The sequence below is a fragment of the Salvelinus sp. IW2-2015 genome, linkage group LG27 (assembly GCF_002910315.2).
Source record: "Salvelinus sp. IW2-2015 linkage group LG27, ASM291031v2, whole genome shotgun sequence".
NCBI lineage: Eukaryota > Metazoa > Chordata > Actinopteri > Salmoniformes > Salmonidae > Salvelinus > Salvelinus sp. IW2-2015.
The window spans coordinates 34,086,429-34,111,746 of NC_036867.1; the positions used below are offsets into that span (position 1 = coordinate 34,086,429).

At 44.7% G+C, this 25,318-nt stretch overlaps 2 protein-coding genes across 18 annotated transcripts; one reads left to right on the plus strand and one right to left on the minus strand.

Moving 5' to 3' along the window:
• The first annotated feature begins 2 nt into the window (after nucleotides 1-2).
• Nucleotides 3-8,922, plus strand: LOC111953297 (integral membrane protein 2B). The gene is made up of 6 exons (XM_023972492.2): nucleotides 3-232; nucleotides 5,197-5,325; nucleotides 6,332-6,532; nucleotides 7,628-7,738; nucleotides 7,870-8,020; nucleotides 8,254-8,922. Exons 1-6 carry the CDS (start codon nucleotides 146-148, stop codon nucleotides 8,340-8,342), a joined length of 768 nt encoding a protein of 255 aa, XP_023828260.1. The 5' UTR covers nucleotides 3-145; the 3' UTR covers nucleotides 8,343-8,922.
• Nucleotides 8,905-25,231, minus strand: LOC111953296 (abl interactor 2). Of its 17 annotated transcripts, none has more exons than XM_070435501.1 (12): nucleotides 25,034-25,231; nucleotides 17,506-17,673; nucleotides 17,136-17,312; nucleotides 16,715-16,732; nucleotides 16,473-16,576; nucleotides 15,226-15,378; nucleotides 13,940-14,070; nucleotides 13,519-13,728; nucleotides 12,843-13,019; nucleotides 12,104-12,190; nucleotides 11,558-11,743; nucleotides 8,905-11,374 (listed from the first exon to the last, which is right to left on the minus strand). In XM_070435501.1, exons 1-12 carry the CDS (start codon nucleotides 25,202-25,204, stop codon nucleotides 11,199-11,201), a joined length of 1,758 nt encoding a protein of 585 aa, XP_070291602.1. In that variant the 5' UTR covers nucleotides 25,205-25,231; the 3' UTR covers nucleotides 8,905-11,198. The 17 variants fall into 17 exon arrangements, with proteins under 17 accessions (XP_070291602.1, XP_023828249.1, XP_070291603.1 ...); XM_023972481.2 differs by having other exon boundaries at nucleotides 12,104-12,193; XM_070435502.1 differs by lacking the exon at nucleotides 16,715-16,732 and having other exon boundaries at nucleotides 12,104-12,193.
• Nucleotides 25,232-25,318: the final 87 nt, after the last annotated feature.

Genomic DNA, 25,318 nt, shown 5'->3' on the forward strand with positions numbered 1-25,318 from the left:
GCAGCCAAATGCCTGCAATCACTCATGTGACCCGTTCGGGATGTTTTGTGTTTTTTTTTAGCAACGTCATTGTAATCAGAGGCCGCACGAAGACATTTCTGCAGAAGGTGATTTCGTCGCTTGGTCTAACGTTTAGATTTAAAAAATGGTGAAAGTAACATTTAACTCGTCCTTTGGACAAAGGGATTTGAAGAAAGCATGCAATGTCGAAGCGCTTATTCCGGAGGAGAGGGTGAGTTGAACTAAACCAATGTGGTTAATATTTGTTGCAACAAACGTGGATGACGCAACTGTAACCGTTCAAACAACGTAGAACCATAACTGAAACAAAGTAACGTCGATTAGAAACATGTCTAGATTCTTGATAATTCAACCCGTAACACGGGCGATGTCGGAAAATGGCTGCTACACAAATCCTTTTCGGTAGACTGAGTGTTGTTCGCAGTTCCTGGCCTGGGCAGGACCGTGTTAGATTTTCGATTCGGTGTTGATTTAGTAGAGGCCTGGAGGCTTGAAATACCTGAAGAACATTCAGGTCGTCTTTCCTATTCATTCGAACAGTTCTTCCTGTTTTGGTTATGAAGAGTAAAAGGTAAATGCGTTTATGTAGACGCCATAGACAGTCTTGACAGTCTGAATTGACCAAATTAAGTGTGTTCATGTCGTAAGGTCGGTGTGTTGTCTTTCCTCCTGACAAAATGCATGCTGTGTACAGACGTTTTTGTTAACCTATCAACTGTTAGTAGATGCTGTATCCGCAATAAGAAGCCTGTGAGTCCAAACTCACCCCAAGCGCCTGGATTCATGTTTAAGGTTGGCGCAGGGTATTGCCCATAATAAAGGTACAGTGTATTCGAAAAGTATTCAGACCCCTTCACGTTTCCACATTTTGTTACATTACAGCCTTATTCAAAAATCGATTAAAAAAAATACTCATCAAAGTACACACAATACCCCATAATGACAAAGCGAAAAGGGTTTTTAGAAAGTTCATAGAAATTGAGGCCTGAGTGGCGCAGCGTTCTAAGCCACTGTATCGCTGTGTTTGAGGTGTCACTACAGACCCAGGTTTCGATTCCAGGCTGTCAAAACCAGCCGTGACCTGGAGTGCCGTAGGATGGAGCACAATTGGCCCAGCATCGTTAGGGGAAGGTTTGGCTGGGGGGGCTTTACTTGACTCATTGTGCTCTAGCGACTCCTTGTAGCAGCCCAGGCACCTGCAGGCTGGCCTCGGTTGTCAGGTGAACAGTGTTAACTCCGACACATTGGTGTAGCTGCCTTTGGGTTAAGAGGGCGGGTGTTAAGAAGCACTGTTTGGCGGGTCATGTTTCGGAGGACACATGACTCAACCTTCTCCTTTCCTGAGCCCGTTGGGGAGTTGAAGCGATGAGACAAGATCGCAATTGGATATCATGAAATTGGGAAGAAAAAGGGGGTAAAATACAACAACAAAAAAATACCTTATTTACATAAGTATTCAGACTCTTTGCTATGCGACTTGACATTGAGCTCGGGTGCTTCCTGCTTCCATTGATCATCTTTGAGATGTTTCTACAGCTTGATTGGAGTCCACTTGTGGTAAATTCAAATGATTGGACATGATTTGGAAATGCACACACCATATAAGGTCCCACAGTTGACAGTGCATGTCAGAGCAAAAACCAAGCCATGAGGTCAAAGGAATTGTCTGTAGTGCTCCGAGACAGGATTGTGTCGAAGCACAGGTCGGGGGAAGGGTACCAAAACATTTCTGCAGCATTGAAGGTCCCCGCAGTACCCTCCATCGTTCTTAAATGGATGAAGTTTTGAACCACCAAGACTCTTCCTAGAGCTGGCTACCTGGCCAAACTGAGCAATCCAGGAAGAAGGGCCTTGATCAGGGGGTGACCAAGAAGCCAATGGTCAGTTTGACAGAGCACCAGAGTTCCTCTGTGGAGATGGTTGTCCTTCTGGAAGGTTCTCTCATCTCTACACCCCTCCACCAATCAGGCCTTTATGGTAGAGTGGCCAGACGGAAGCCACTCATCAGTAAAAGGCACATGACAGCCCGCTTGGAGTTGGCCAAAAGGCACCTAAAGGACTCTGACCATGAGAAACAAGATTGAACTCTTTGGCCTGAATGCCAAGTGTCACATCTGTAGGAAACTAGGCACCGCTCATCACCTGGCCAATATCATCCCTACGGTGAAGCATGGTGGTAGCAGCATCATGCTGTGGGGATGTTATTCAGCTGCAGGGACTGGGAGACTAGTCAGGATTGAGGGAAAGATGAACGGAGCAAAGTACAGAGAGATCCGTGATGAATACCTGCTCCAGAGTGCTCAGGACCTCAGACTGGGGAGAAGGTTCAGCAGTAATAACACATCCGCCATGCTGATCCTCAACACGTGGGCCCCTCAGGGGTGCGTGCTCAGTCCCCTCCTGTACTCCCTGTTCACTCATGACTGCACTGCCAGGCATGACTCCCAACACCATCATTAAGTTTGCTAATGACACAAAATCATTAAGTTTGCTAATGGCCTAATCACCGACAACGATGAGACCTGACACTGTGGTGCAAGGACAACAACTTCTCCCTCAACGTGATCAAGACAAAGGAGATAATTGGACTACAGGAAAAGGAGGATCAAGCACGCCCCCCTTCTCATCGGTGGGGCTGTAGTGGAGCAGGTTGAGAGCTTCAAGTTCCTTGACGTCCACATCACCAACAGAGTAACATGGTCCAAGCACACAGACAGTCATGAAGCGGGCACGACAAAACCTATTTCCCCCTCAGGAGACTGAAAAGATTTGGCATGGGTCCCCAGATCCTCAAAAGGTTTTACAGAGCATCCTGACGGGTTGCATCACTGCCTGGTATGGCAACTGCTCGGCCTCCGACCGCAAGGCACTACAGAGGGTAGTGTGTACAGCCCAGTACATCACTGGGGCCAAGCTTCCTGCCATCCAGGACCTCTATACCAGGCGGTGTAGAAGGAAGGCCCTAAACATTGTCAGACTCCAGCCACCCTAGTCATAGACTGTTCTCTCTGCTACCACACATCAAGCGGTACCGGAACACCAAATCTATGTCCAAGAAGCTTCTAAACAGCTTCTACCCCCAAGCCATAAGACTCTGGAACAGTAAATTAAATGGCTACCCAACATTTGCATTGTCGTTGCCCCCCCCCCCTCCACTGCTGCTACGCTCTATCTATGCATAGCCACTTTAATTACCTCGACACCAGTGCACATTAACACATTGACTCTGTACCGGTACCCCCTGTATATAGCCCAGCTATTGTTATTTACTGCTGATCTTTAATTATTTGTTATTCTTATCTCAATTTGTTAGGGACTTTCTTAAAACTGCATTGTTTGTTAACGACTTGTAAGTAAGCATTTCACTGTAAGGTCTCTATACCTGTTGTATTTGGCGCATGTGACAAATACTTTTGATTTGAAGGTTGACCTTCAACAGGACAATGACCCTAAGCACACAGCCAAGACAATGCACGAGTGGCTTCGGGAACAAGTCTCTGAATGTCCTTGAGTGGCCCAGCCAGAGCCCGGCTTGAACCCGATCAAACATCTCAAGAGAGACCTAAAAATAGCTGTGCAGCGACATTCCCCTTCCAACCTGACAGGGCTTGAGAGGATCTGCAGAGAAGAATGGGAGAAACTCCCACATGTGTGCCAAGCTTGTAGCATCATAACCAAAAAGACTCGAGGCTGTAATCAGTGCTTTGTCATTGTGGGATATTGTGTGTAGATTGATGAGGGAAAACAACTATTTAATCCATTTTAGAATACAGCTGTAAAGTAACAAAATGTGGAAAAGGGGAAGTGGTCTGAATACTTTCCAAATGCAATGTATTTGGGTGGCTACATGGTTCCATTGGAAATAGAATGCAGATGAGATTACAAGTCTATAGAGAATTTATTTACTATAGAGAATCTGAGTGAGTTGGGGAATAATAGCAGAGAAATGCAGCAGCCAGGGACAGACCTGGGGAGAAAATGCCCTTGCATAGAAAGACCTGGCCATCATGTCTGTTTCACCTGTAGGAGAGCAGTTTGGGACAGTCAGACGGGTGAGATTAAATGCTAATATCCTGGATACGGTGTCAGACTAGTGAAGGTCTGTGACATGACCAGACAGCATGGTCCACAGAGACCAGCCATGAGCCACCTCCTTATTCCTGACCTGTAGCCATGTTAATAAGCTAACCTGAAGTGACGAGAGTGAGACAAGCATGGCCATCATTCAATAGCCCCTGTATCTGTTGCAAAATATGGACCTTGGTTTACCTCAAGCACGTCTCTGTATCGACAGTGGACTAATGGGGAGGAAAAACAATATGTTCCTCCACTAAATTACGAGCATGGGGATCTCTCAGATCTGTTTTGTTTTCCTCATCTGATCTCCAGGGAGAGCTAGAGCTGTTGACATCCACTCTTTTGTTTCAATACGAACCCCACCCCAACTCTGCATAAACAAGTTCAGGAAAAGGGCCTGCTGCCAAATTACAACATGTGGCCCTGGGCTCCATAATATTAAAGTGAGGGAGCAAAACAACAGAGGTGATGGAGAGGGCTAAAAGATAAGGCAGTAATTGAATAATGGTTAGAAAGAATGTCTTGAAGAAGTAGATGATGGAAAGGAGGTGTAAGGTCACAGAGAAGCGAGGGAGGGTTGGTGAGCAAGAGAAAGGGAGGGAGGTTTAGCTGTGTGTTTGAATGGTACGTTACATAAGCATCTCTCTATCACTACTACCATACTCCAACTTATATCAACAGAACACACCACAGCTGTATTGTGCTGCATAGTCACACTATTTGAATCAAACACCGTTTGGCTATGTTGTGTTGGAGTGATTTTATTTGAACAATAAAGAGGATTTATAGAGGTCAGTTTTCTTAATGCTAGCCATGATTCATCTGGACTGACATAGCCTACTGTTAATTGAGAACGGTTGATGAACCAATATTATGTAATGGAACAAGCAGGCAGACATGCTGGTATTGCAAGAGGCTGTCTATAGGCTCTACTCTGTATGTTATAGAGGACCACAATAGCAAGAAGTCTTGACTTTTTTTGTTTGTATCCTCTGCAATTTTAATATAGGCCTATGTACTGTATCTGTTGCCTGGTGTAATGTATTTTAAGTGATCAAATCAAATGTGCATGCACTATATTTGTCTTCTTACTCTCAGGACCTGGAGGATGGCATGCAGGTGCGTCGGCAGTCCAAGGTGTGGTGCTGGTACAGGTGCCTGGGCCTGGCTCTCATGCTGTCAGGTGTGGTGGTGGGAGGGGCCTACCTTTACAAGACCTACATACTGGTGAGGGACTGTTGGTTAGACCCCTATAATGCCATAGGCTCAACTATATACTGAACAAAAATATAAACGCAACCATTTCAATGATTTTACTGAGTTACAGTTCATATCAGTCAATTGAAATATTCATTAGGCCCTAATCTATGGATTTCACATGACTGGGCAGGGGTGCAGCCATGGGTGGGCCAGCCAATCAGAATGAGTTTTCCCCCACAAAAGGGGTTTATTAAACACAGAAATACTCTTCAGTTTCATCAACTGTCGGGGTGGCTGGTCTCAGACGATCCCTCAGGTGAAGAAGCCAGATGTGGAGGTCCTGGGCTGGTGTGGTTACGCGTGGTCTGTGGTTGTCATACCAATTAGACGTACTGCCAAATTCTCTTAAACGACGTTGGAGGCAGCTTGTGGTATAGAAATGAACATTCAATTCTCTGGCAATAGCTGTGGTGGACATTCTTGCAGTCAACATGCCAATTGTACTCTCCCTCAACTTGAGACATCTGTGGCACTGTGTTGTGACAAAACTGTACATTTTAGAGTGGCCTTTTATTGTCCCCAACACCTGCGTAATGATAATGCTGTTTAATCAGCTTCTGTATATGCCACACCTGTCAGGGGGATGGATTATCTTGTCGAAGGATTAATGCTAACAGGGATGTAAACAAATTTGTGCACACAATATGAGAGAGATATGCTTTTTGTGGATATGTAACATTTCTGGGATCTTTTATATCAGCTCATTAAACATGGGACCAAGACTTTACATATTGTGTTTTATATTTTTGTTCAGTATAGTTAAAGCTTCCTTTCCTTGGTTAGAGGACACATTTGCATACGCTGTGGGCTGGTTTCCCAGACACAGATTAAGCCTAGTCTTGGACTTTTGAATCAGCCCCTAATCAGGAGATATTTCCGGGAAACTAACCCAGTGTGCTAGCTAACTATCTACAGTGTTGGTCAGGGTGAGAGACAAGTCCTCACTGTCGTCGTCTTACCTTGACTTCCTCAGGAGCGCACGGTGTATTGGTGCGGGGTGGATTACCTTGAGCAGGACTACATGGTTCAGGACAAGGACGAGGTGGCCTTGCCCTCTGCGCTGAGACACATCCAAGAGAGCATCCGTGTGCTGGAGGACGTGGAGCTAATCAACGTGCCCGTGCCCGAGTTCTCAGACAGCGACCCGGCCGACATCGTCCATGACTTCAAAAGCGTGAGAAGAGAACACTGCTACACACACACACACACACACACAAACCAGGTTTCCATCCAACCTTTTTTATGCGACTGAAGTGCATGTCGGATAAAGAGTCACGACAGGCCGAAACTGAACATTTGTCGGTCAACTTTCCAAATCTCGACAACCCTAAATACACTAGACAAGGTGAGCTCTCTTGTGTTGGTAAAATTAATTATGTGAGAAATGTCGGTGGAAATGCTTTTATGTGCAAATGTTGATATAATAACCATCACATCGAAGTAAACTTGGAGTCACGCGATGACATGTGCACCTCTCACTGCGACTTGTTTGGGAACCATGCAGTTTTAGGCTACAGATTAAATCCGGTTTGAAGAACTTCAGAGTGAAGTGAACGTGCAGAGGTAATGAGCACGGTGCGCCTTTCCAATAAATATCCAGAGTCTTATTCTGGCGACATGATCAGCAATGCTTGGCTGCCATTTTGACAACTCAAAAATAATCTAGCTTTTTTGTCCATAATCTCATGTAGGCTCATACTCCCATATGTATCTGTGAGCTGTTGGCTTGAGCGCATTTGGCAATACCAGAGTGGGCACACTGAAAATCTGATGGAAACCCATTTAACTTGTATGTTTTTATTTGGTACATGGGAATTTAACTGCAAACGGTATTAAGTCATCAAGCACAGCCTTTTATCAGCAACAAGTCAATTTGATTAAATGCATATCTGGTGGGGGAATGTGCATGTTTTTATGTGGATTTTAGAAAATTCACATGAATCTGTTAATTGTATGGAAACCTACCTACACACACACACACAGTGGTCTGAATTGTTGTTGAGAGATACTGCATATGTGACATCACAAGAGCTCTGTCTATCTAGCTGCTACCATGCATTTACGGCTCAAAGAGGAAAGTCATTCCTCCAGCGTATTAGCCGCCAAACTCCTATTTCTAGAAACCGGTAAGTGTTCAATACTGGGTTAATAAAACACGGGCTGAATTTAAGTTGTTGAATGTAATCATGTGTTGAGGTCTGAGGTGTGAATGTAAAGTACCTCTGGGTGTTTTTGTAGCGTTGGATCTAATTCATTTCCTCCTCCTCAGAGGCTGACAGCCTACCTGGACCTGAGCCTGAACAAGTGCTACGTCATCCCCCTCAACACCTCCATCGTCATGCCTCCCAAGGACTTGCTGGAGCTGCTCATCAACATCAAGGTACCTGTAACACACACACACACACATACGACTGGAGCTGTTTATATGTATTTCAATATTCTTTTTTTAAATCTATCAAATGTTGGAGGAAATAATTTTAATTAAGTGTGAGTTGCCCCCCCCCCCCCTAGGCTGGTACCTACCTTCCCCAGTCCTACCTGGTCCATGAGCAGATGATGGTGACTGAGCGTCTGGAGAACGTTGACCAGCTGGGATACTTCATCTACAGCCTCTGCAAGGGCAGAGACACCTACAAGCTGGAACGCAGAGAGACCATACTGGGTTAGTACTGCTCACACACACACACCATACTGGGTCAGTACTGGCACACACACGTTTTAAGATGTACCCCGAATAGTCATGTATTGACCATTTTGTGAAATTCCTTCGGCCCTTTGGTGGACCTGAGAACACACAGCATTATACTCTGGCCAATGAACAGGTGCTATAGCAGATGTTTTATATAGGCCTACACACCCATTTTTAATACATATTCCTTCATCTGTACCTTGCAGGCAGGGAGAAGCGTGAAGCCCTGAACTGCAGGACGATCCGTCACTTTGAGAACAAGTTTGTGGTCGAGACACTCATCTGTGAGTCTTAAAGTGAAAGGGGACTGGCTGCTTCAGACAACCCATGTATAGTTTCACTCACTGTCTGCAGTGAGATTTTTAACCCTTCTCTCTCTCCTATACCACCCCTCATAGATCCTTTACTCTTCTGTACTGCTGGTAGTTTTGAGAGTTGTCAAATTTAAGTCAAGATGATTCCAAGTCAATATTGTTGTATAAAACTAATGCATTTTTCACTTTGCGTAAAGTACCATTTTCATTTGGGGGCAACTCTTCTCTTAAAAAAATAAGATGTGTCCAGTTTTTCAATATTTTGTGGGAATTGTTTTCTTTACTCTGGGGTTTATTGTTAAAGAAAGTGTTTAAACGGACACTTAAGTCAGCTAATTACACTGTTATAAGGTATACCTAGATTGATGAAATATCAACTCAATGAGAATATGCTTACTTTAGCATAGAAAATGAATGATTCTTGTATCTGCTGTCACTAGTACAGTGGGATGAAACAAGAGGAATCTCATACCCCAGGTCTGTCTGAAAATGGAGCAACTAACTTGTTTATATAGTCTGTAAAAAGGAAGATTAATACCACAATAAATCTTAATTGTTTTATTGGTTTTTGTTCTCATGGTTTTACAAATATGATATTTATTTCTAAAGTTAAACTTTTTTACTGTGCAACACAATGGCATGGACTGTTTTACTTAACTTGATATCCAGAGAGATCTTGGGCTGAGGGAATAGAACACTTGTTCTTACACTTATATTCTCCATTTACACATTAAATGAATGGCTCCTCCTGGAGTAGTCAAATCCCATAACTTTATTGATCTTCAGACGTTGACATGGATTTAGCTTACACTTTAGTCTTTGGATGAGGCTGGTTTAGTAGTACCTGGGGTTGCATTTWGCGTTGCACAGCGTTGTGGAACATTGCAGATAGAATTGTCCTGAATAGAGCTGACATGAGTCCTTATGCTACATGTCAGAGGCATGTTTATTCTACATAACATATCTGAATATTCAATAAAGTTGTGCTCTGCTGACTGTGCCCCTAGGGTCCAGTTCTGGGGCTGCCTTGAAGGGCCAACTGGGTTTCAGACACCACTACAGTATTAAGATAAATGGCATGCAAGAACAGACCCACTTTTAATAAAAAATAAAGGATTTGACTGACAGACAAGCACATTGGAAATAATATTTCTACCTCAAACACTCAATGCATCAGTTTCAGCATGATGAACCCATTGAAAGGTTTTGGTGCCGGTTTGTTGGTTAATTTCTACAATCAACGGCTGGCTTTTATGCTCATTTTAATTAGTCCTCATCTGAGGCAGTAATACAGCTTTTTATCATTTTATTTCAGTAACAATTAACTATCTTACTACAAATGTATGTGCTTTCAATTCCAAACTCAAAGATCTACATTTTCAAACCCATCCCACTGGCTATTTTTATTGCAAATGGAAGTGATACCTTAGACACACGCGCACTCACACACTTCAATATGGCACAAGCTTCCTTTATCACCTCCTATAAATGCGTCATGAAACCACCTGTCAATGATGGTAATATGGGTGAATATTTAAAACCAAACCAATAACCACACCATATCTAAAATATTAAGACAGGAATAATATAGCAGAAAAGGAGACTAATGAATCATTTTTTTCCCAAAAACATGCAGTCTGCCACCCTACAATAAGAATCAAATATCGAAATCGTTGATGCAAATGAGTGGCAGAGTATTTGTCTACCTAAAAGGAGGCTTCCTGACAGTCCCTCTACCAAGACAGACAAAGTCAATCTCTTCTCTGTCTTGATTACAAAGTGAGGCAGTGACTTAAGACTCACTAATTTTGCAATTTGAGTTATCCTTTCTACTTTAGGCCAGACGGCTATCTCAGTGTTTCTCAAACTTGTTTTGTGCCATTGAAGCCAACGTCTTCAATTAGAGCTAGCCATCTCAGGGAGCAAAGGTTGAGAAACACTGCTCTACCTATCTATCCTGATACTAGAACTGGCCTGTGACGTGAGGCAAGTGCAGTAGTGACTGAGCATGCTCTAAGCCCTAGTGTTCTAAGCTGCCCTAGCTAGCCTGGGGCCAGAACCAATTCATTAACTACTGAATCCAAACTGAAGAGAGTTTCAAAATGGGTGTTCAGAAGAGCTAAAAACATCAGTTTCATAGTTTTTTCCCCACCACTAATGTCTATGTTTTGTCAAATGTAGACAAAGTATGTGCTTGTCTTGTCAGGGACTGTCAGCTTTGTTATGTCGCCAAACTTGACATCGTATAAAGTTCAAGAGCAACAGTCCATCTCCTCATCCCACTAACCAATAGGAGCTCCTGGTTTTAAATAACATAAAATATGAGTCTAGAAAGGCTCTGGGAATGTCAGGAGAGAAAATATTGGAAAAAGCATTCTCATCTAGCGTCTTCTCTTGGGTTGAGAGTAGAGAACTTCATCGGGATCATCTGACACCTATTTCTATCCTTAAATCAGCAGCCCTGCCCGCCGTACCATCCCTCCCTATATAATACATGGTCCAAATAAATAAAAAATGTTAAAATAAGCGCAAAACGGCAAAAGGAAATGAGATTTTTTTTTTTTTAAATCACAATAATCCTTGTGGCCTTCCTTATAATAATAGTAAAGACAAAATGAAGCCCTAATAGTACATACAAAAACCACCACCATACAGTCTCATATCATTCAAAAACACAGGGAATATCTACAAGTGGCCGTTGTACAATGTACTTCATCTGGTAGACCGGTTGAGGATAGTTGTATACTCTTCATGAACGCTTGTCTCTTCCTCGTTGACTTCCTCAACGTGATCATGCTCTGCCTAACAAAGTCTTTGACCTTCCTATAACCTCTTCCTCAGTCGACATAGTGCATGATGGACTCGACGTAGTTCCCGGGGAAGAGGCCGGTGGTGCCACTCATTGTTCCTTCGTACCAGCCGTCGTCGTTCTTCTTGATGACGTAGATGATGGCGCCCTCGTTGAAGGACAGCTCGTCCTCCTTGTCCGCCGCGTAGTCGTAGATCGCCACCACTGTGCACCAATGAGAGAGGAAGATGTTAGAGGAACGAAGAGGTTAGGGGAGATAGGTAGAAGACAGGTTAGGGGAGATAGGTAGAAGACAGGGGAGATGAGAGGGCGAAAGACAGAGGGAAGAACAGGAGAAGTGGACAGGGCAGGGGTTAGATCAGGGTGGAAGAGAAAATCACTCGCTACCTTTCTCCATGTAGGTGCGTGGGGCCCACGGGGGGTCCTCCTCTGCGTAGGGATCACTGTACTCCACCACAGCTGACTCTTCCTCCTCCTCATCATCCTCATAGTCCTCTGGAGGTGGAGGGGGTGGGGTGGGTTCCTCAAACACAGCTTCTTCTACGGGAGGCGGGGGAGGGGGCACGTCTGAGACTGGGAGGGGGGGGACAACAACACACAGTCAAGAACCTTGTCTACATTCCACTGGTTGGTTAGTTACATGTGGATTGACACTGGCATTCCCATGCATGTGGCGGAGGGCTGGAGTGGTTGTTTTGGTATCCATGCGGAAAGTGTATGAAGACAAACTGAGAATTCTGGGGGAAAAGGAGAACACATTTCCAATGCGCACAGGTGGGAAGTTTATTTCAGACAGGTAAATCGAAGTCGATGGATAGTTCAGCTTTGAAGTAAAGACAAAAATAGACTCACGTCATGAGTAACATAAACACATGCACGACGGAGCCGCTGCGAAGACCAGGCAACAAGACGGAGGAGCTAAAAGCCACTTACTGGTCTCCTGTACCCGAGCCACAAAGCCCATCAGAGGGAGCTGGGGAGTGATCTGCATGGAGGGGGGAGGGGGGGCAACAAGAGGACCTGCTATACACACACACACCACAGGAGAAGCAGAGAGAGAGCGAGAGAGGATAAAGAGGGAAGAAAAAGAGGAGCAGATTGTAATTAGGCAAGAAAGGAGAGGAAGGAAAGCAGAAAGAGAGATGTGGTGGAATTAGAATTTAGAACATGATAGAAGCGAGTTAGATCAGTAGGCAGACTAGGCATTAAAATGGCTAAATCAAGAGCGGGAATCCTTTCACACAAAAAAAAGACAGCGAGCTGCCGAGACCTAGGCGCTTTGTGCCTACTCATAGGTTCGCCTGTCTGCCGAAATCAAATGGGAGTTTTTATGTATGAATTCAATACTCAAGTGAGGTTCTGGGAACTCACAAAATGACAGTTTTCTTTCACAAGAACTGAACATTTTTGTCAGCTTGTATTTAAAATGTTGTTTTTTTAACCAAAACGCTAAGCCAAGTAACAGAAATCATTTGGGCCGGTATACATTTTGTTTCTACAAATGAGTTACAGGATGGACCAGAAGCCCAAACGCTCCAGGAACCAAATCAGACAGTAATATATGAAAGAAAGCTTTAAAGAGGCAGACTCAATCTAAATGAGAAAGATCTCTAAACACAAAATCCCATTTGCGTTCTGGTAGGAGTGATGTGTTGCTGCTCCAGGCTGTTACCTGGGACCTGGTTGAAGTGGGGTCCTCCGTTGGGTTGAGGCTGGTTTAGGACCAGGGGCATGTTGGAGTTGGGCTGGCCCGTCAATGACGCGGGCCGGCGGTACGGCAGAGACCCCCCCACCGCAGGAGGGTTCTGTGGTTGCACCGGTCGGTTCATGCTGAAGAACTGGGGGGCACCTGGGGTACAGACAGCAAGGGGAACCAGAGAGATTTTGGTATGGTGTAGCTATGTCACTGAACTTATCACTTCTGTTTCCCATCACATGATGCACTTCATTCAAGGGATCGATGTAAGCACTTTGCCGTTTTTGTTATTCAGATGTCTTATCATCATGGCATATTTCAAGTCAAAGACCCTTTTCAACATCACTTACTGTAAGAACACAAGYACAATTTAACTCATGCACAAGGTGTGATGATGGCATGCAGGTGGTGACTGGGYGCGATGGGAGAGAGTTGCCCTAAGGGAATGAGAAAGACGCCCAGAGGAAAAAGGAAAAGACAGAGTGACAGATCAAACAGTGAGAGGGAGGGTGATGGAGAAACTCTGATGATGCATGGGTGGAGAACGACCAGCCCACGTGACAATATCCCCGCTGGTACACAGACAGATACAGGTCCTGGGATGATGGGAGAGATGGACGTGATGCAGGGGTGGTGGTGGTGGGACACTCACCTTGTGCAGGGGTGCTGAAAGCAGCAGGGCCGGTGCTAGTGACAGCAGTGGGGAGCTGGGGTGGGGGAGGGGGCACAGGTGGACCCTCAGGAGGGGGGGTGGGGGAGGGGTTAGGAGCTAGAGAGAGTACAGGGAGGCCATCAGGTGGGACGGGAGTAGTGGTGGTAGTGGGAGGTGGCTTAGCAGGGTTGGGAAGGGCAGGGGCGGTACCTGCACCATCAGCAGGTGGGAAAGCGAGGAAAGCAGTGGGAAAAAAGAGGAAAGGAGAAGTAAAGACAGGAGAGGAAGATAAAGACAGGTGCTCAGACACTATCAAGGGGGAAGGAAGGAGAGTTTAAAGCAGTCTGACAGACATTATTGCTCTTTTGAGAGCTAGTAGGTGGAGCTTAGACAGTGGACAGGGCATGTGGCCAGACCTTACCTGGGAATGCTGTGGGGGGCGGGGCAGGCGTTGGCACGGCGATAGGCAAGCCCACGGAGCCGCTGCCGCTATTCTCTCTGCTGCTGCTGCGGCTGCTGCTGCTGGGGTGGCTGCCTCCACTGCTGCCACTGCTAATGATGTCACACAGCCCATCACAAAACCCAATCAACACCCGCTGGCATTAAGTCATTTACTGTCTAGATTAGAGGTTATATACTTTGTAGGGCCAGTTCCCCAGATACAGATTAAGCCTACTACTGGAATAAAAAGTACTGTGATTTTTTTGTCCAGCGCTAGGTTTAATCTGTGGTGCAGGAAACCGGCCCTTAGAGCCCTATTGGTATCAGAGGACCTGCAAGCACAACCTACCAAACCAGAGACTCTCCTGGCCCAAAATCCTGGCCCAAAATCCTGCCCCACACCTACCTAGCACTGAATGGATTTAAATGAACAGCTCTGCTTTGAGATGACATGTACAGCAATAAAGAAATMAATAAAACGTCACAAATTACAACATGACATTTAGCGGTGGTTGACTAGTGAGACATGACGTGACAAAGACGCGACAAAGCTGGAGGCATCTGAAGAAAATCAAGGCGAGAAGAAAAGAGGAAGGAGACTGGAGACAGGGAATGAGTGAGAAACTGGATGGATGGAAGAAAGGACCAACGCATAGATAGGTTGAGCAGAAAGGACTGGCTGTTTAATTTAAGCCAAGGTCAACCATTGCTACTATTAGTTTTAACGTCAGTTTCAAACGTAATAATGTGCTCAGAAGGAAATAGAGAAGGGACTGACGGAGAAAAGGGATCAGCTGTATTKCAATGGCCAAGCTTCAATTCTCTGGTGGCAGATACTCTGTCATCCTAAAGATCTTGTTCTCACTGCCTGGTAGGAGCCTCAGTGACACCCAGAGCTGCTCGTGCTTCTCTGAATTTCCTCTGCTGTTACGCAGGTGATAAAAATACATTACTTGGAAACAAGAAACATATTTGAATACATGCCTATCTGAGCTGTACGTTCGTTCTGTGTGCTTGGTGTAGTGCCTATTCAAAGTGTTTCAGACCAGTTTTTCTAGTGATATTATATTAAGTCCTGTGGGTAGGGCTGGGGAAAAAAGTAGTTTAGTAGCATGTAGCTACAGTGTCTGTAATCTATTGCAGCAGATCTTTASTACAGGGCAGTTGAATCTAAGCGGTTCTGTTCAGTGAGTCCAGGGCCGCTCGAAGTGTGTTCTAGACGTGTTTTTAGCTAGCGGTGTGCTGGGAGCATGCGGGGCGGGGTACCTGTACGTGCGGTTCCTCTGATTAACAGACGCAGTGCGTGCAGGGCTCTGCTGTGGGGGCGCCATGTTGCCATGGCGCGTCGGGCTCGAGACGTAGTCGTTAGGGACAACGGGAGGACGCACCGGCTCGAGTGTCCTATAGGGGGAGTGGCGCCTGCGAGGGGAGGGGTATGAGAGGAGTTTAACATCCACAAGTGAGGGGTGGAGGAGGACAAGAAAAGGAGGACAAACATGGGAACCAAAATAAATAAAAYAGAYKKKSWGRYKAKWCWKAAAATGGGGTGTAGGTGGGAAAAGGCATTAAATGCATCAGTCGTATCRACAGCTGCTGCTGCTTCAGTTCTTACACAGCCCAACATCAACCGAGGACAGTGATGTCTATTGATGTGCTTCAGTGGAATAAAAAGCCTCAAAAGTATGGATGAGCAGCCAAGTCTTTTCTCCCCCTGTGCTTGTTTAAGGGATGGAACGTTGAGCGCTGTTGCCATGGAGAGCATGAACAGCCTGAATTAGAGTTTAGGGGGGAGGAGTCACATGACATCACACATACGGGGGCGGGGGACAAAAGCAACCAAAACACCACAGACAGAGATGCCTCCTCTACACCAGAGACTGGACTAGGGCAGTGTGTCATGGACTACCGGCATGCGTCTCGTTTTAGGGGGGGGACATGTTTGAAAGTCACACACACACAAACAGCACTTAAACTTTAGAAGAAACATAAAACACAATGTTATAAACCATTACATACATTACTGTTATGGACAGGTCTGTAGAGGGGGATACAAACTGGACAGGGACACATAACAGGACAGAGCAACAATAACAGTAGCCCATAACATCAATAAACAGATTTGAAGATATCAATTCACTGGAACGACCACACACCTGAAGAAATTAGGTATGCACATTCATTATATCATCAAACAGCATATCATGTGCCACAGGCTAGCTTTGACCTTTTCACAGAGAGGTCTGCTACGGACCCTTAAATGTCACTGAAGGTCGCTGCTGGGTGTTGCGGGGGTAGCCTGGTCCCTAGCCCACCATATGGTGCTTAGGAGGAGCAGAGGGACACTAAAGCAATCTGTAGCACAAAGGGACACCTGGTGCCTGCATGATCAGACCTTGTCCATTGACAAACATGTTTTAGATGTCTGATCGTGGTTGGCTGAGACTGAAAGCATGTTTTTCTCAAGGACATGAGCAGCATGGACAGGGGTTGTGGTACCTGCCACGTCTACATACCCAATGGTTCCCTTCCCTGACATGGGTGGGCTGGGCGGCTTCTGTGTGGGTGGGTTGGTGCGAGGGAGACCTGCGGCTCCAGCCTTCATGTTCTGAGCACTGGCCTGTAGGACACGGTGAGAGAGGATACAAAAACAACAACAGGGAAGTACTAGTCAACAGAGCAACACAACATAACCTGGGATCAGACAAAACACACTCTGGTCTTACACGCATACCAACTTTGTTTTTAGAGTCCTTACCTTAAACCTTAGCAACCACTAGGTTCATTTTAAAAAGGCAAATAAGTGATGCAAAGAGAGAGAAAGAGAAAGGAGGATTAGTGACTAATAGTGAGAAAATGCACAGAAAAATATGTAGCAATGTTATAGGCCTACAGTCCACAGATGTTAGGGAAGCAGCGAACAAGTCACACACTGTCCTAGACAAAGTGACTCACACTGTTACCACCACGCCCTCGTGCTTATCCCAAGGGCCTACTACTGTCTTTGTACCAAACAGGGGGGGYGTTTCCTCCAAAACGTTTGTCGTGCTAAGATCAGTGTTTGTCCATGATCTTAGTGCTACAAAAAGGTTGATGATAACTCACTCCAGTACAAAAACAAGACGTACTACTATCATCAGGAATCCAGTCGTAACCGTCAATGCCCCACTGCTCCCTACCTTGACTCCGTGGCCCATGTCATCCAGCAGGCTGTAGTCGATTGGCTTGCGGATGTAACGCACCGGCCTCTCTGGATTGGCCGGAGCAATGATCTTGTGCGTGCGAGAGGTGTTCTTATTGGTGGTCAGGATGCCAATCTCCCGCCTTGCCACTTTCTCTTTGTGGATGTCCACTGTCTGGGGCCGCACAAGGGGGAGAAATACAGTTAAGTCTATTTCTTGACAGACTTGAACAAAACATATTTTTGAACTAGGCTTATCGTTTCTAATCAGGTATTCATACGCTATATGGATGTGTGTGTATTTTGCAACGTGTGCATCTGTGTGTGTGTGTGTATATACAGTGTGTTCCACGTCCCAGCAGCCGTACCTGTGAGATGTGGTTGATGGAGGACTCCATGCGGCGGAGCTGGGAGGCCTGAATGTCAAGCATCTGCAGGACATTGTTGGCCAAGGTGTTGATCAGGTAGGCTACGCTGGCCAGGGACTGGGTGGTGTAGTTCTTAGTCTCCTCCAACGCTCTGTGCTTATCTGGTGACTGAGGAGTGAGAGTGCAAAAGAGGATAAACAGATAGACATCAGTAACAGAGAAACGAGAGTAGAGAGGCAATAACAAAACAACAAAGCCAGGCAGCATAAAAAAAAGAGAGCATCGATATCATATAAATAGGATCTTGCAGGGGCTGAAGGATGACTAGGCAAGCTAAGGCCATATGTTTTCAGAGGGAAACAGTTTCCTGGAGATGAAGCTTTCCTTGCTTTTCTGACCAAGACTTCCCTTGTTAACAGTATGTGCTGAATGACATTACTTTTCTCAAAGGACAATCCTCTACCCTCCCCCATATGACCTGAATTACATGGACGTGTGTTAAAGACAGACTGAATGCATGGATTCTGGCATGTGTTTCTCTGTTGCTCATTATGAAAAAAACGAGATTTCAGTCTTGGGGGTGTGGTTCGATGTGGCAGTTACTGATGTTTGCCCCCATGAGACACCATAGGAACAAAGCCAGCATTACTTCTTCAAAATAGTCAAGAAATATGTAATGAATTCACATTTTAGTCACGCAGTTTAACATCTAGTTAAGGTGTTTGGTGTAGTATTTCTCAAGTAAAAAAATAAAAAATGCGCAACGTGTGGTCTTCAGTAAACAAAATCAGATCCGCTGCACTGACAGGAAGGTCTGTCTCACTGTCTGCGGGTAGGATTAGATAAATGTGTCTGAGTAATAGATGCCACGTAGGCCGTTTTCTATCAGAGAAGTTGTTTACTTGTCAAATAACTTGGTGACCAACCAGCACCTGAATATGACTGCACGTCACATAATTTAACGCGTTCATACATTTTTTACGTAGTTATTACACATGGATTACACTATCACTCGTATTTCATGTCACAACGATTAATCGATACGTATGCTATGATGCTGGTAAAGTTGTCTCGCGCACCTACAACTGCTGTTCATTAAAAAAAGCTAGCTTGCTCATGGATGCAAAACAATGTTCTTCCCCAAAAACATAGCAAAACAACATAATCTGTTTAAGTAGCGATGGTTAGCTAGCTAACTATATAGCTAGGCGTCATCATCTAAAATAACTGTCTTATAAATTCGGGTTCTTATTTGATTAATGGTGGTCGGACCCATCTATGTGAAGCTAGCCACAATAGGGGACTTTGCGGTTAGCCTTCAAAATAAAAAGTATGTCATTGACAGTGATGCAAATGCATACAAATAGTAGAACTATGCCATAATTGAATAGATCAAGTTAAACGAGGTTGGAATGTTATATAAAAAAATCTACAAAAGACAATTTGTTAATTTAACAAGAATCTGTTGCAATCACACTGGATGTATTGTACTTTAGAATTGCATTGGGGGCATACTTATTTCACTGTACAGCCTTACCTATGGATTGTGGCTCAATGACATTGAGTATCAGTCTACTCAGTGACACCCAGAGAACATTAGCATCGTAGCTCTTATTGCAGGACTCTGAAACAACTGAATTGAGCCACATTTATTGTCAAGCTATGTGTATTGAACACTATTCATGAGGAAAAACAATACTGCTTGGATGTTTTGGAGTCTGATAACTGAGGATGTTGGGGGAAAAAAATATATGGGGTACAGTAGACTGTTACCCCCTTTCATTGGTCCCCAACCCTTAGATAAAGCTGTACAGTGCAAAATAAATGTCAATACTAACAATAGGCTGACTGGGGAGGTGATTTCAGTCACAGTCCCGCAATAAGAGCTACAACGCTAATATTTTTACATTTATTTTACCTTTATTTAACTAGGCAAGTCAGTTAAGAACAAATTCTTATTTTCAATCACGGCCTAGGAACAACTGCTTTGTTCAGGGGCAGAACGACAGATTTGTACCTTGTCAGCTGGAGGATTCGAACTTGCAACCTTTCGGTTACTAGCCCAATGCTCTAACCACTAACCACTGCCGCCCCAGGGGCGTTACGTTATTTGCGTAAGCTCTTCACAGTTGTGTTCTGTGGGTGTCACCGAGTAGACTGATACCACATTTCATTGCTTCACATTCCAACCTTGTTTAACATTATCTAGTCTAAATATGGCATGACTCCACCAATTGTAACCTTCTGCATAACTTTCAAATAGGTACTTTTATTTTGAAAAAAACGCAAATTCCACTACTGTGCCTAATCTTTATTGTGGCTAGCTTCACAACGCATAACCCGATCAGGTCGAGCCTCACTAGCCATGATGAAGCTAGCTGGCTGCTTATAACGTTAGCTTTGGGCAAGAGAATTAAGTAGCTGGCTAGCTATTTATTTTCATGAACTGAAGTTCAATTTCAATAGGAAAACAACAAGTGGCTACTTAGCTAATACTTACTCACAATGATTCCTAAATCATTGCTAAGAATAATGAACATGACTGCAGTTTCTACTTGTCATTGTTTTCAGGCTTGTTGTATTGGTGCTAGCTAGGTACCAAGCTAAAGCTAGCTAGCTACCCACCCCAGAAGTTGCGGTCGAACAAAATTCTTTATTACCAGCGCGGTATTGTAAACACATTGTTCGTGACCGGTTTTTGCTTGTTTGCAGACTTTTTTTGTACAGCTTTGACAGTGCTATTGATAGTAGTTGTGACGCTTGGCTTGCACATGCAAATTCAGAACACACAACATTCTAGAATAGAACTGTGTTATTTGACTTGTCAAATTAAAAAGCGAATTAAAGTGTTATTTGACGTGTATCTTTTTTGATACGCAAAGACCCGTGTATCTTTTTTTGACACGCAAAGACCCAAACGGCGTTCCATAGTATGTCGTGAAGCTAATAGCAGTGACGCTATTACTGTTTAACTCCAGTAGGGCAACATCTTTACAATAGCGCACTTGGTAAAGTTAGTGTACCGGTGCTCAACCAGTCGCAAAAGCCAACATCACCCACAACAGAGAACGGTTGATTGTCAAGGGCAATGAATTTCATTATCTTGGCGTTAATGGATTTCACCTTTGAGTTGTCTCGCTGAAATGTTCTTACTCTTTCAAATGACTGATTGACTTGTTGACTGCTCAATCCACACAGCAGACATTGAGGGCTAGGTTAGGAATGCTGTGTTGCACATGTAGTGCAACATTTTACCTGGTCGTCATTATGCCATGGACCTACGTTATATAGGTATGCACCTCAGCTTTGACATCTTTTTTCACATCGGCATTAAACTACACATCGGGCCGATACCAATGTTGGCATTTTTAGCTAATATTGTCCGATTCCGATATATCGTGCATCCCTAATAACTACTGCTGTACATACCTTTCCTATTCATATATACTGTCCATACACACTATTACACATATTGTTTATATACATATACACCAGAGTCTGACATTACTCGTTCTGATATTTCTTAATTAACATTTATGGGATTTACATGTACCATTTTGTGTTAGGTATACTGCACTGTTGGAGCTAGAAGCATTTCGCTTCCCTGCGATAACATCTGCAAAATACACAGCAGCCAGTTTAATAGGTAAACCACCTCGTTCACGAAAATGGTTCGCTCCTACAGACAGTGAGTCACGTGGCCATGGCTTGCTATATAATGCAGGCACAGGGATCGAGGCATTCAGTTACTGTTCAATTGAACTTTAGAATGGGCAAAACAAGTGACCTAAGCAACTGAGCGTGGTATGATTGTCGGTGCCAGGCGCGCCGGTTCCAGTATCTCAGAAATGTCTGTCCTACTAGGCTTTTCACGCACAATAGTGTCTAGGGTTTACCGAGAAGGGTACGACAAACAAAAAACATAGTCAGCAGCAGTCCTGTGGGCAAAAACAGCTGGTTGATGAGAGTTCGAGGCAACAATCGTGCAAGCTAACAGGCGGTCCACTATCAAGCAAATGATGGCGGTCAGGATTTGGCATAAGCAGCATGAGTCCATGGGCCCATCCTGCCTGGTGTCAATGGTACAGGCTGGTGGCAGTGGTGTAGGGAATGTTTTCCTGGTACATGTTAGGTCCCTTGATACCAACTGAGCAACGTTTACATTTCCCCGAATCACTCCAGCTGTTCTGGATGCAAAGGGGGTCCAACCCAGTACTAGATGGGAGTACCTAATAAACTGGCAACGGAGTGTATGTGTACGCGACCAATAAAATTAGATTTGACGGAATTAAAAGTTAAAGGAGAAGGATAGGTTACAACGACAAAGAGCCAACAGGCAGGCTGCTACTTAATATTCTGAATGGAGTTATTTGTAGCTGTAGGATGAGAAAGTGCATGCACTGCATCGGCTGCGGGGAGCATGATCACACAGTCGTCCGGAACAGTATCGGACATCACACTCTCCGCAGCTGATGTGAGTAAGACCTTTAAACAGGACAACATTCACAAGGCCGCTGGGCCAGACGGATTACCAGGACGTGTACTCTGAGCATGCGCTGACCAACTGGCAAGTGTCTTCACTGACATTTTCAACCTCTCTCTGTCTGAGTCTGTAATACCAACATGTTTCAAGCAGACCACCATAGTCCCTGTGCCCAAGAACACTAAGGTAACCTGCATAAATGACTACCTACCCGTAACACTCACGTCTGTAGCCATGAAATACTTTCAAAGGCTGGTCATGGTTCACATCAACACCATTATCCCAGAAACCCCTAGACCCACTCCAATTTGCATACCCCACCAACAGATCTACAGATGATGCAATCTCTATTGCACTCCACATCGCCCTTTCACACCTGGACAAAAGGAAGACCTATGTGAAAATGCTATTCAATGACTACAGATCAGCGTTCAACACAATAGTGCCCTCAAAGCTCAATAAGCTAAGGACCCTGGGACTAAACACCTCCCTCTGCAACTGGATCCTGGACTTCCTGACAGGCCTCCCACAGGTGGTAAAGGGTAGGTAACAACACATCCGCCACGCTGATCCTCAAAACGGGGGCCCCGTAGGGGTGCGTGCTCAGTTCCCTCCTGTAGTCCCTGTTCACTCATCACTGCACGGCCAGGCATGACTCCAACACCATCATTAAGTTTGCTTATGACAACAGGTGTAGGCCTGATCACCAACAACGATGAGACAGCCTATAGGGAGGAGGTAAGAGACCTGACCGTGTGGTGCAAGGACAACAACCTCTTCCTCAACGTGATCAAGACAAACGAGATGATTGTGGACTACAGGAAAAGGAGGACCAAGCACGCCCCCCTTCTCATTAACAGGGCCGTAGTGGAGCAGGTTGAGAGCTTCAAGTTCCTTGGCGTCCACATCACCAACAAACAAACATGGTCCAAGCACACCAAGACAGTCGTGAAGAGGGCACGACAAAACCTATTCCCTTTCAGGAGACTGAAAATATTTGGCATGGATCCTCAGACCCTCAAAAGGTTTTAGAGCCGCACCATCCTGACAGGTTGCATCACTGCCTGGTATGGCAACTGCTCGGCCTCCGACTGCTAGGCTCTACAGAGGGTAGTGTGTACGGCCCAGTACATCACTGGGGCCAAGCTTCCTGTCATCCAGGACCTCTATACCAGGCGGTGTCAGAGGAAGGCCCTAAAAATTGTCAAAGACTCCAGCCACCCTAGTCACAGACTGTTCTCTCTGTTATCGCACGGCAAGCAGTACCGGAGCACCAAGTCCAAGAGGCTTCTAAACAGCTTCCACCCCCAAGCCATAAGACTCCTGAACAGCTAATCAAATGGCAACGTTACCATCTATGCATAGTCACTTCAATAACTCTACATGTACATATTACCTCAATTATCTCGACCCCGGTCCCCCCACACATTGACTCTGTACCGGTACCCCCTGTACATAGCCCCGTTATTTACTGCTGCTCTTTAATTGTTAGCTATTCTTCTTACTCTTTTTTTTGTATTTTCTTAAAACTGCATTGTTTGTTAAGGGCTTGTAAGTAAGCATTTCACTGTAAGGTCTCTATACCTGTTGTATTCGGGGCATGTGGCAAATAACATTTGATTTGCAGCCAGTTAGCCTAGCTAGCTAACGTTAGCTAGCTTCTCCCAGTTTGATGATAAATAACCTAGCTATGGCAGCTATTAGTCTACTATAGGGCGAGTCGGTTTGGATGGTTGCTGTCTCATCTCTCCCTCCCTCCCCAAGTCACTTGCTCAAAGTATGGCCCCTCCCCCGCCTGCTATAGCACCACCTCTCGGCTTTATCAGCTCCAGTTAATTAATTAAGTCGCTTAAAAACATGAATTTCTGCTGCTTCCATCACTCGGATCAGATCGGCCCTGGATTCGACCGGTCTATATGGAATGGGTGTAGTTGTCCTCGGGTCCGTCCAGAACGGGTTTCTATATTTAAAAATGAATTTATGCATATCGAGTCATGGTGGTTAAGTCCCAGATCCATTTCCGAACAGGCCCAACTTTTTGGACCCGTGAAGACCTCTAGTTCCAAGGCAGTGGCACTATTGACAAACGTTTCACAATCGGTGTCAGAACCTCACTTTATATTAGAAAATACGTACTTCATGGCATGACTAACGTTATGAACAATTTAGCTTGTTCTGCCAATGCCAGAACCACCAGTAAGTAGTCTATGAAACACCGATTTTCCCACTCTACAGTCAGTAGCACAAGAAGTTCGGCATTGATGATACAGGATGTCCGATCCAATATGCAGTGACTTGTTTTGGCACACAAGGCTATAACATTAGCTAGCTAACGCTAAGTATTGGCAGGAGAAGAACGCTTACAAGTGCCACACATTATATATGTTTTCTTCACGACCAATGTTGACATCCAGCTAATGTTGACACGAATTGGGAATTTCAAACCCCTACTACTGGATAATTTGACAGCACTGGCAGCGCAGCTAACTAGAAACCGTGGCTAGTTGGAATTAGTAAGCTCGTTTGCTATAGTCATAATTCGTTTACTTATGGCTCCCTTGGTTCTCTTCTGGTATCAGAACGTGTACCAACATTTTAAATCCAATTCCTTACCTTAGCTGAATACCTTGTTGTGTACCCCATCACGACACAGTCAATCATGAAACCAGCTGTGCCCTGATAATTCGTGCTAGCTCAGTTAGCTAACCAGCAAGCATTATTTGGTTGGAGGTAAATAGCTAACGAAGTCAAGTTAGTAAAAATACTAACAACTAAATAAACGTTTGATAAATGACGATACCTGTATGACGGTTGGAGAACGACAACCAATGTTTTCATATTAGGAAAAACATAGCTACGTTCCGCATGAAATAGCTAACTAAGGTTAGCTAGCTATCTATAGCCTAGCTTGGTCGCGCTAACAGGAGCACCCTTGCAGTTGAGTCGCTGCACCTCATCGGCATAGCTCGTAGCAATCACTTCGCCCACCGTCAAAGATAATACTCGTAGAATATATAATTGATAATGTTATAAAAGTATCATTACCTGAACATAGTTGCTTTCGCAATACTCGGCAACTCTTTCTAAATTGGTAAAACTATCTAATAAAGCACTACGTCCAGCTGGAATCTCCTCTTCCAAAAGCATTTGTAACTCCGCCATTTTCACATCTTTAGCAACCAATGCATGCCAGATCCCAGCCTCTCCAACGCTCATGCAGAAGTGGCGTTGGGCATCCCAACTATGACGGAGTGTATGACAATCTGTGACAAATTTAAGTGGATATGATACCTAGATCTTTGCTCTTTCAATTCCTTTCCAATTTACATT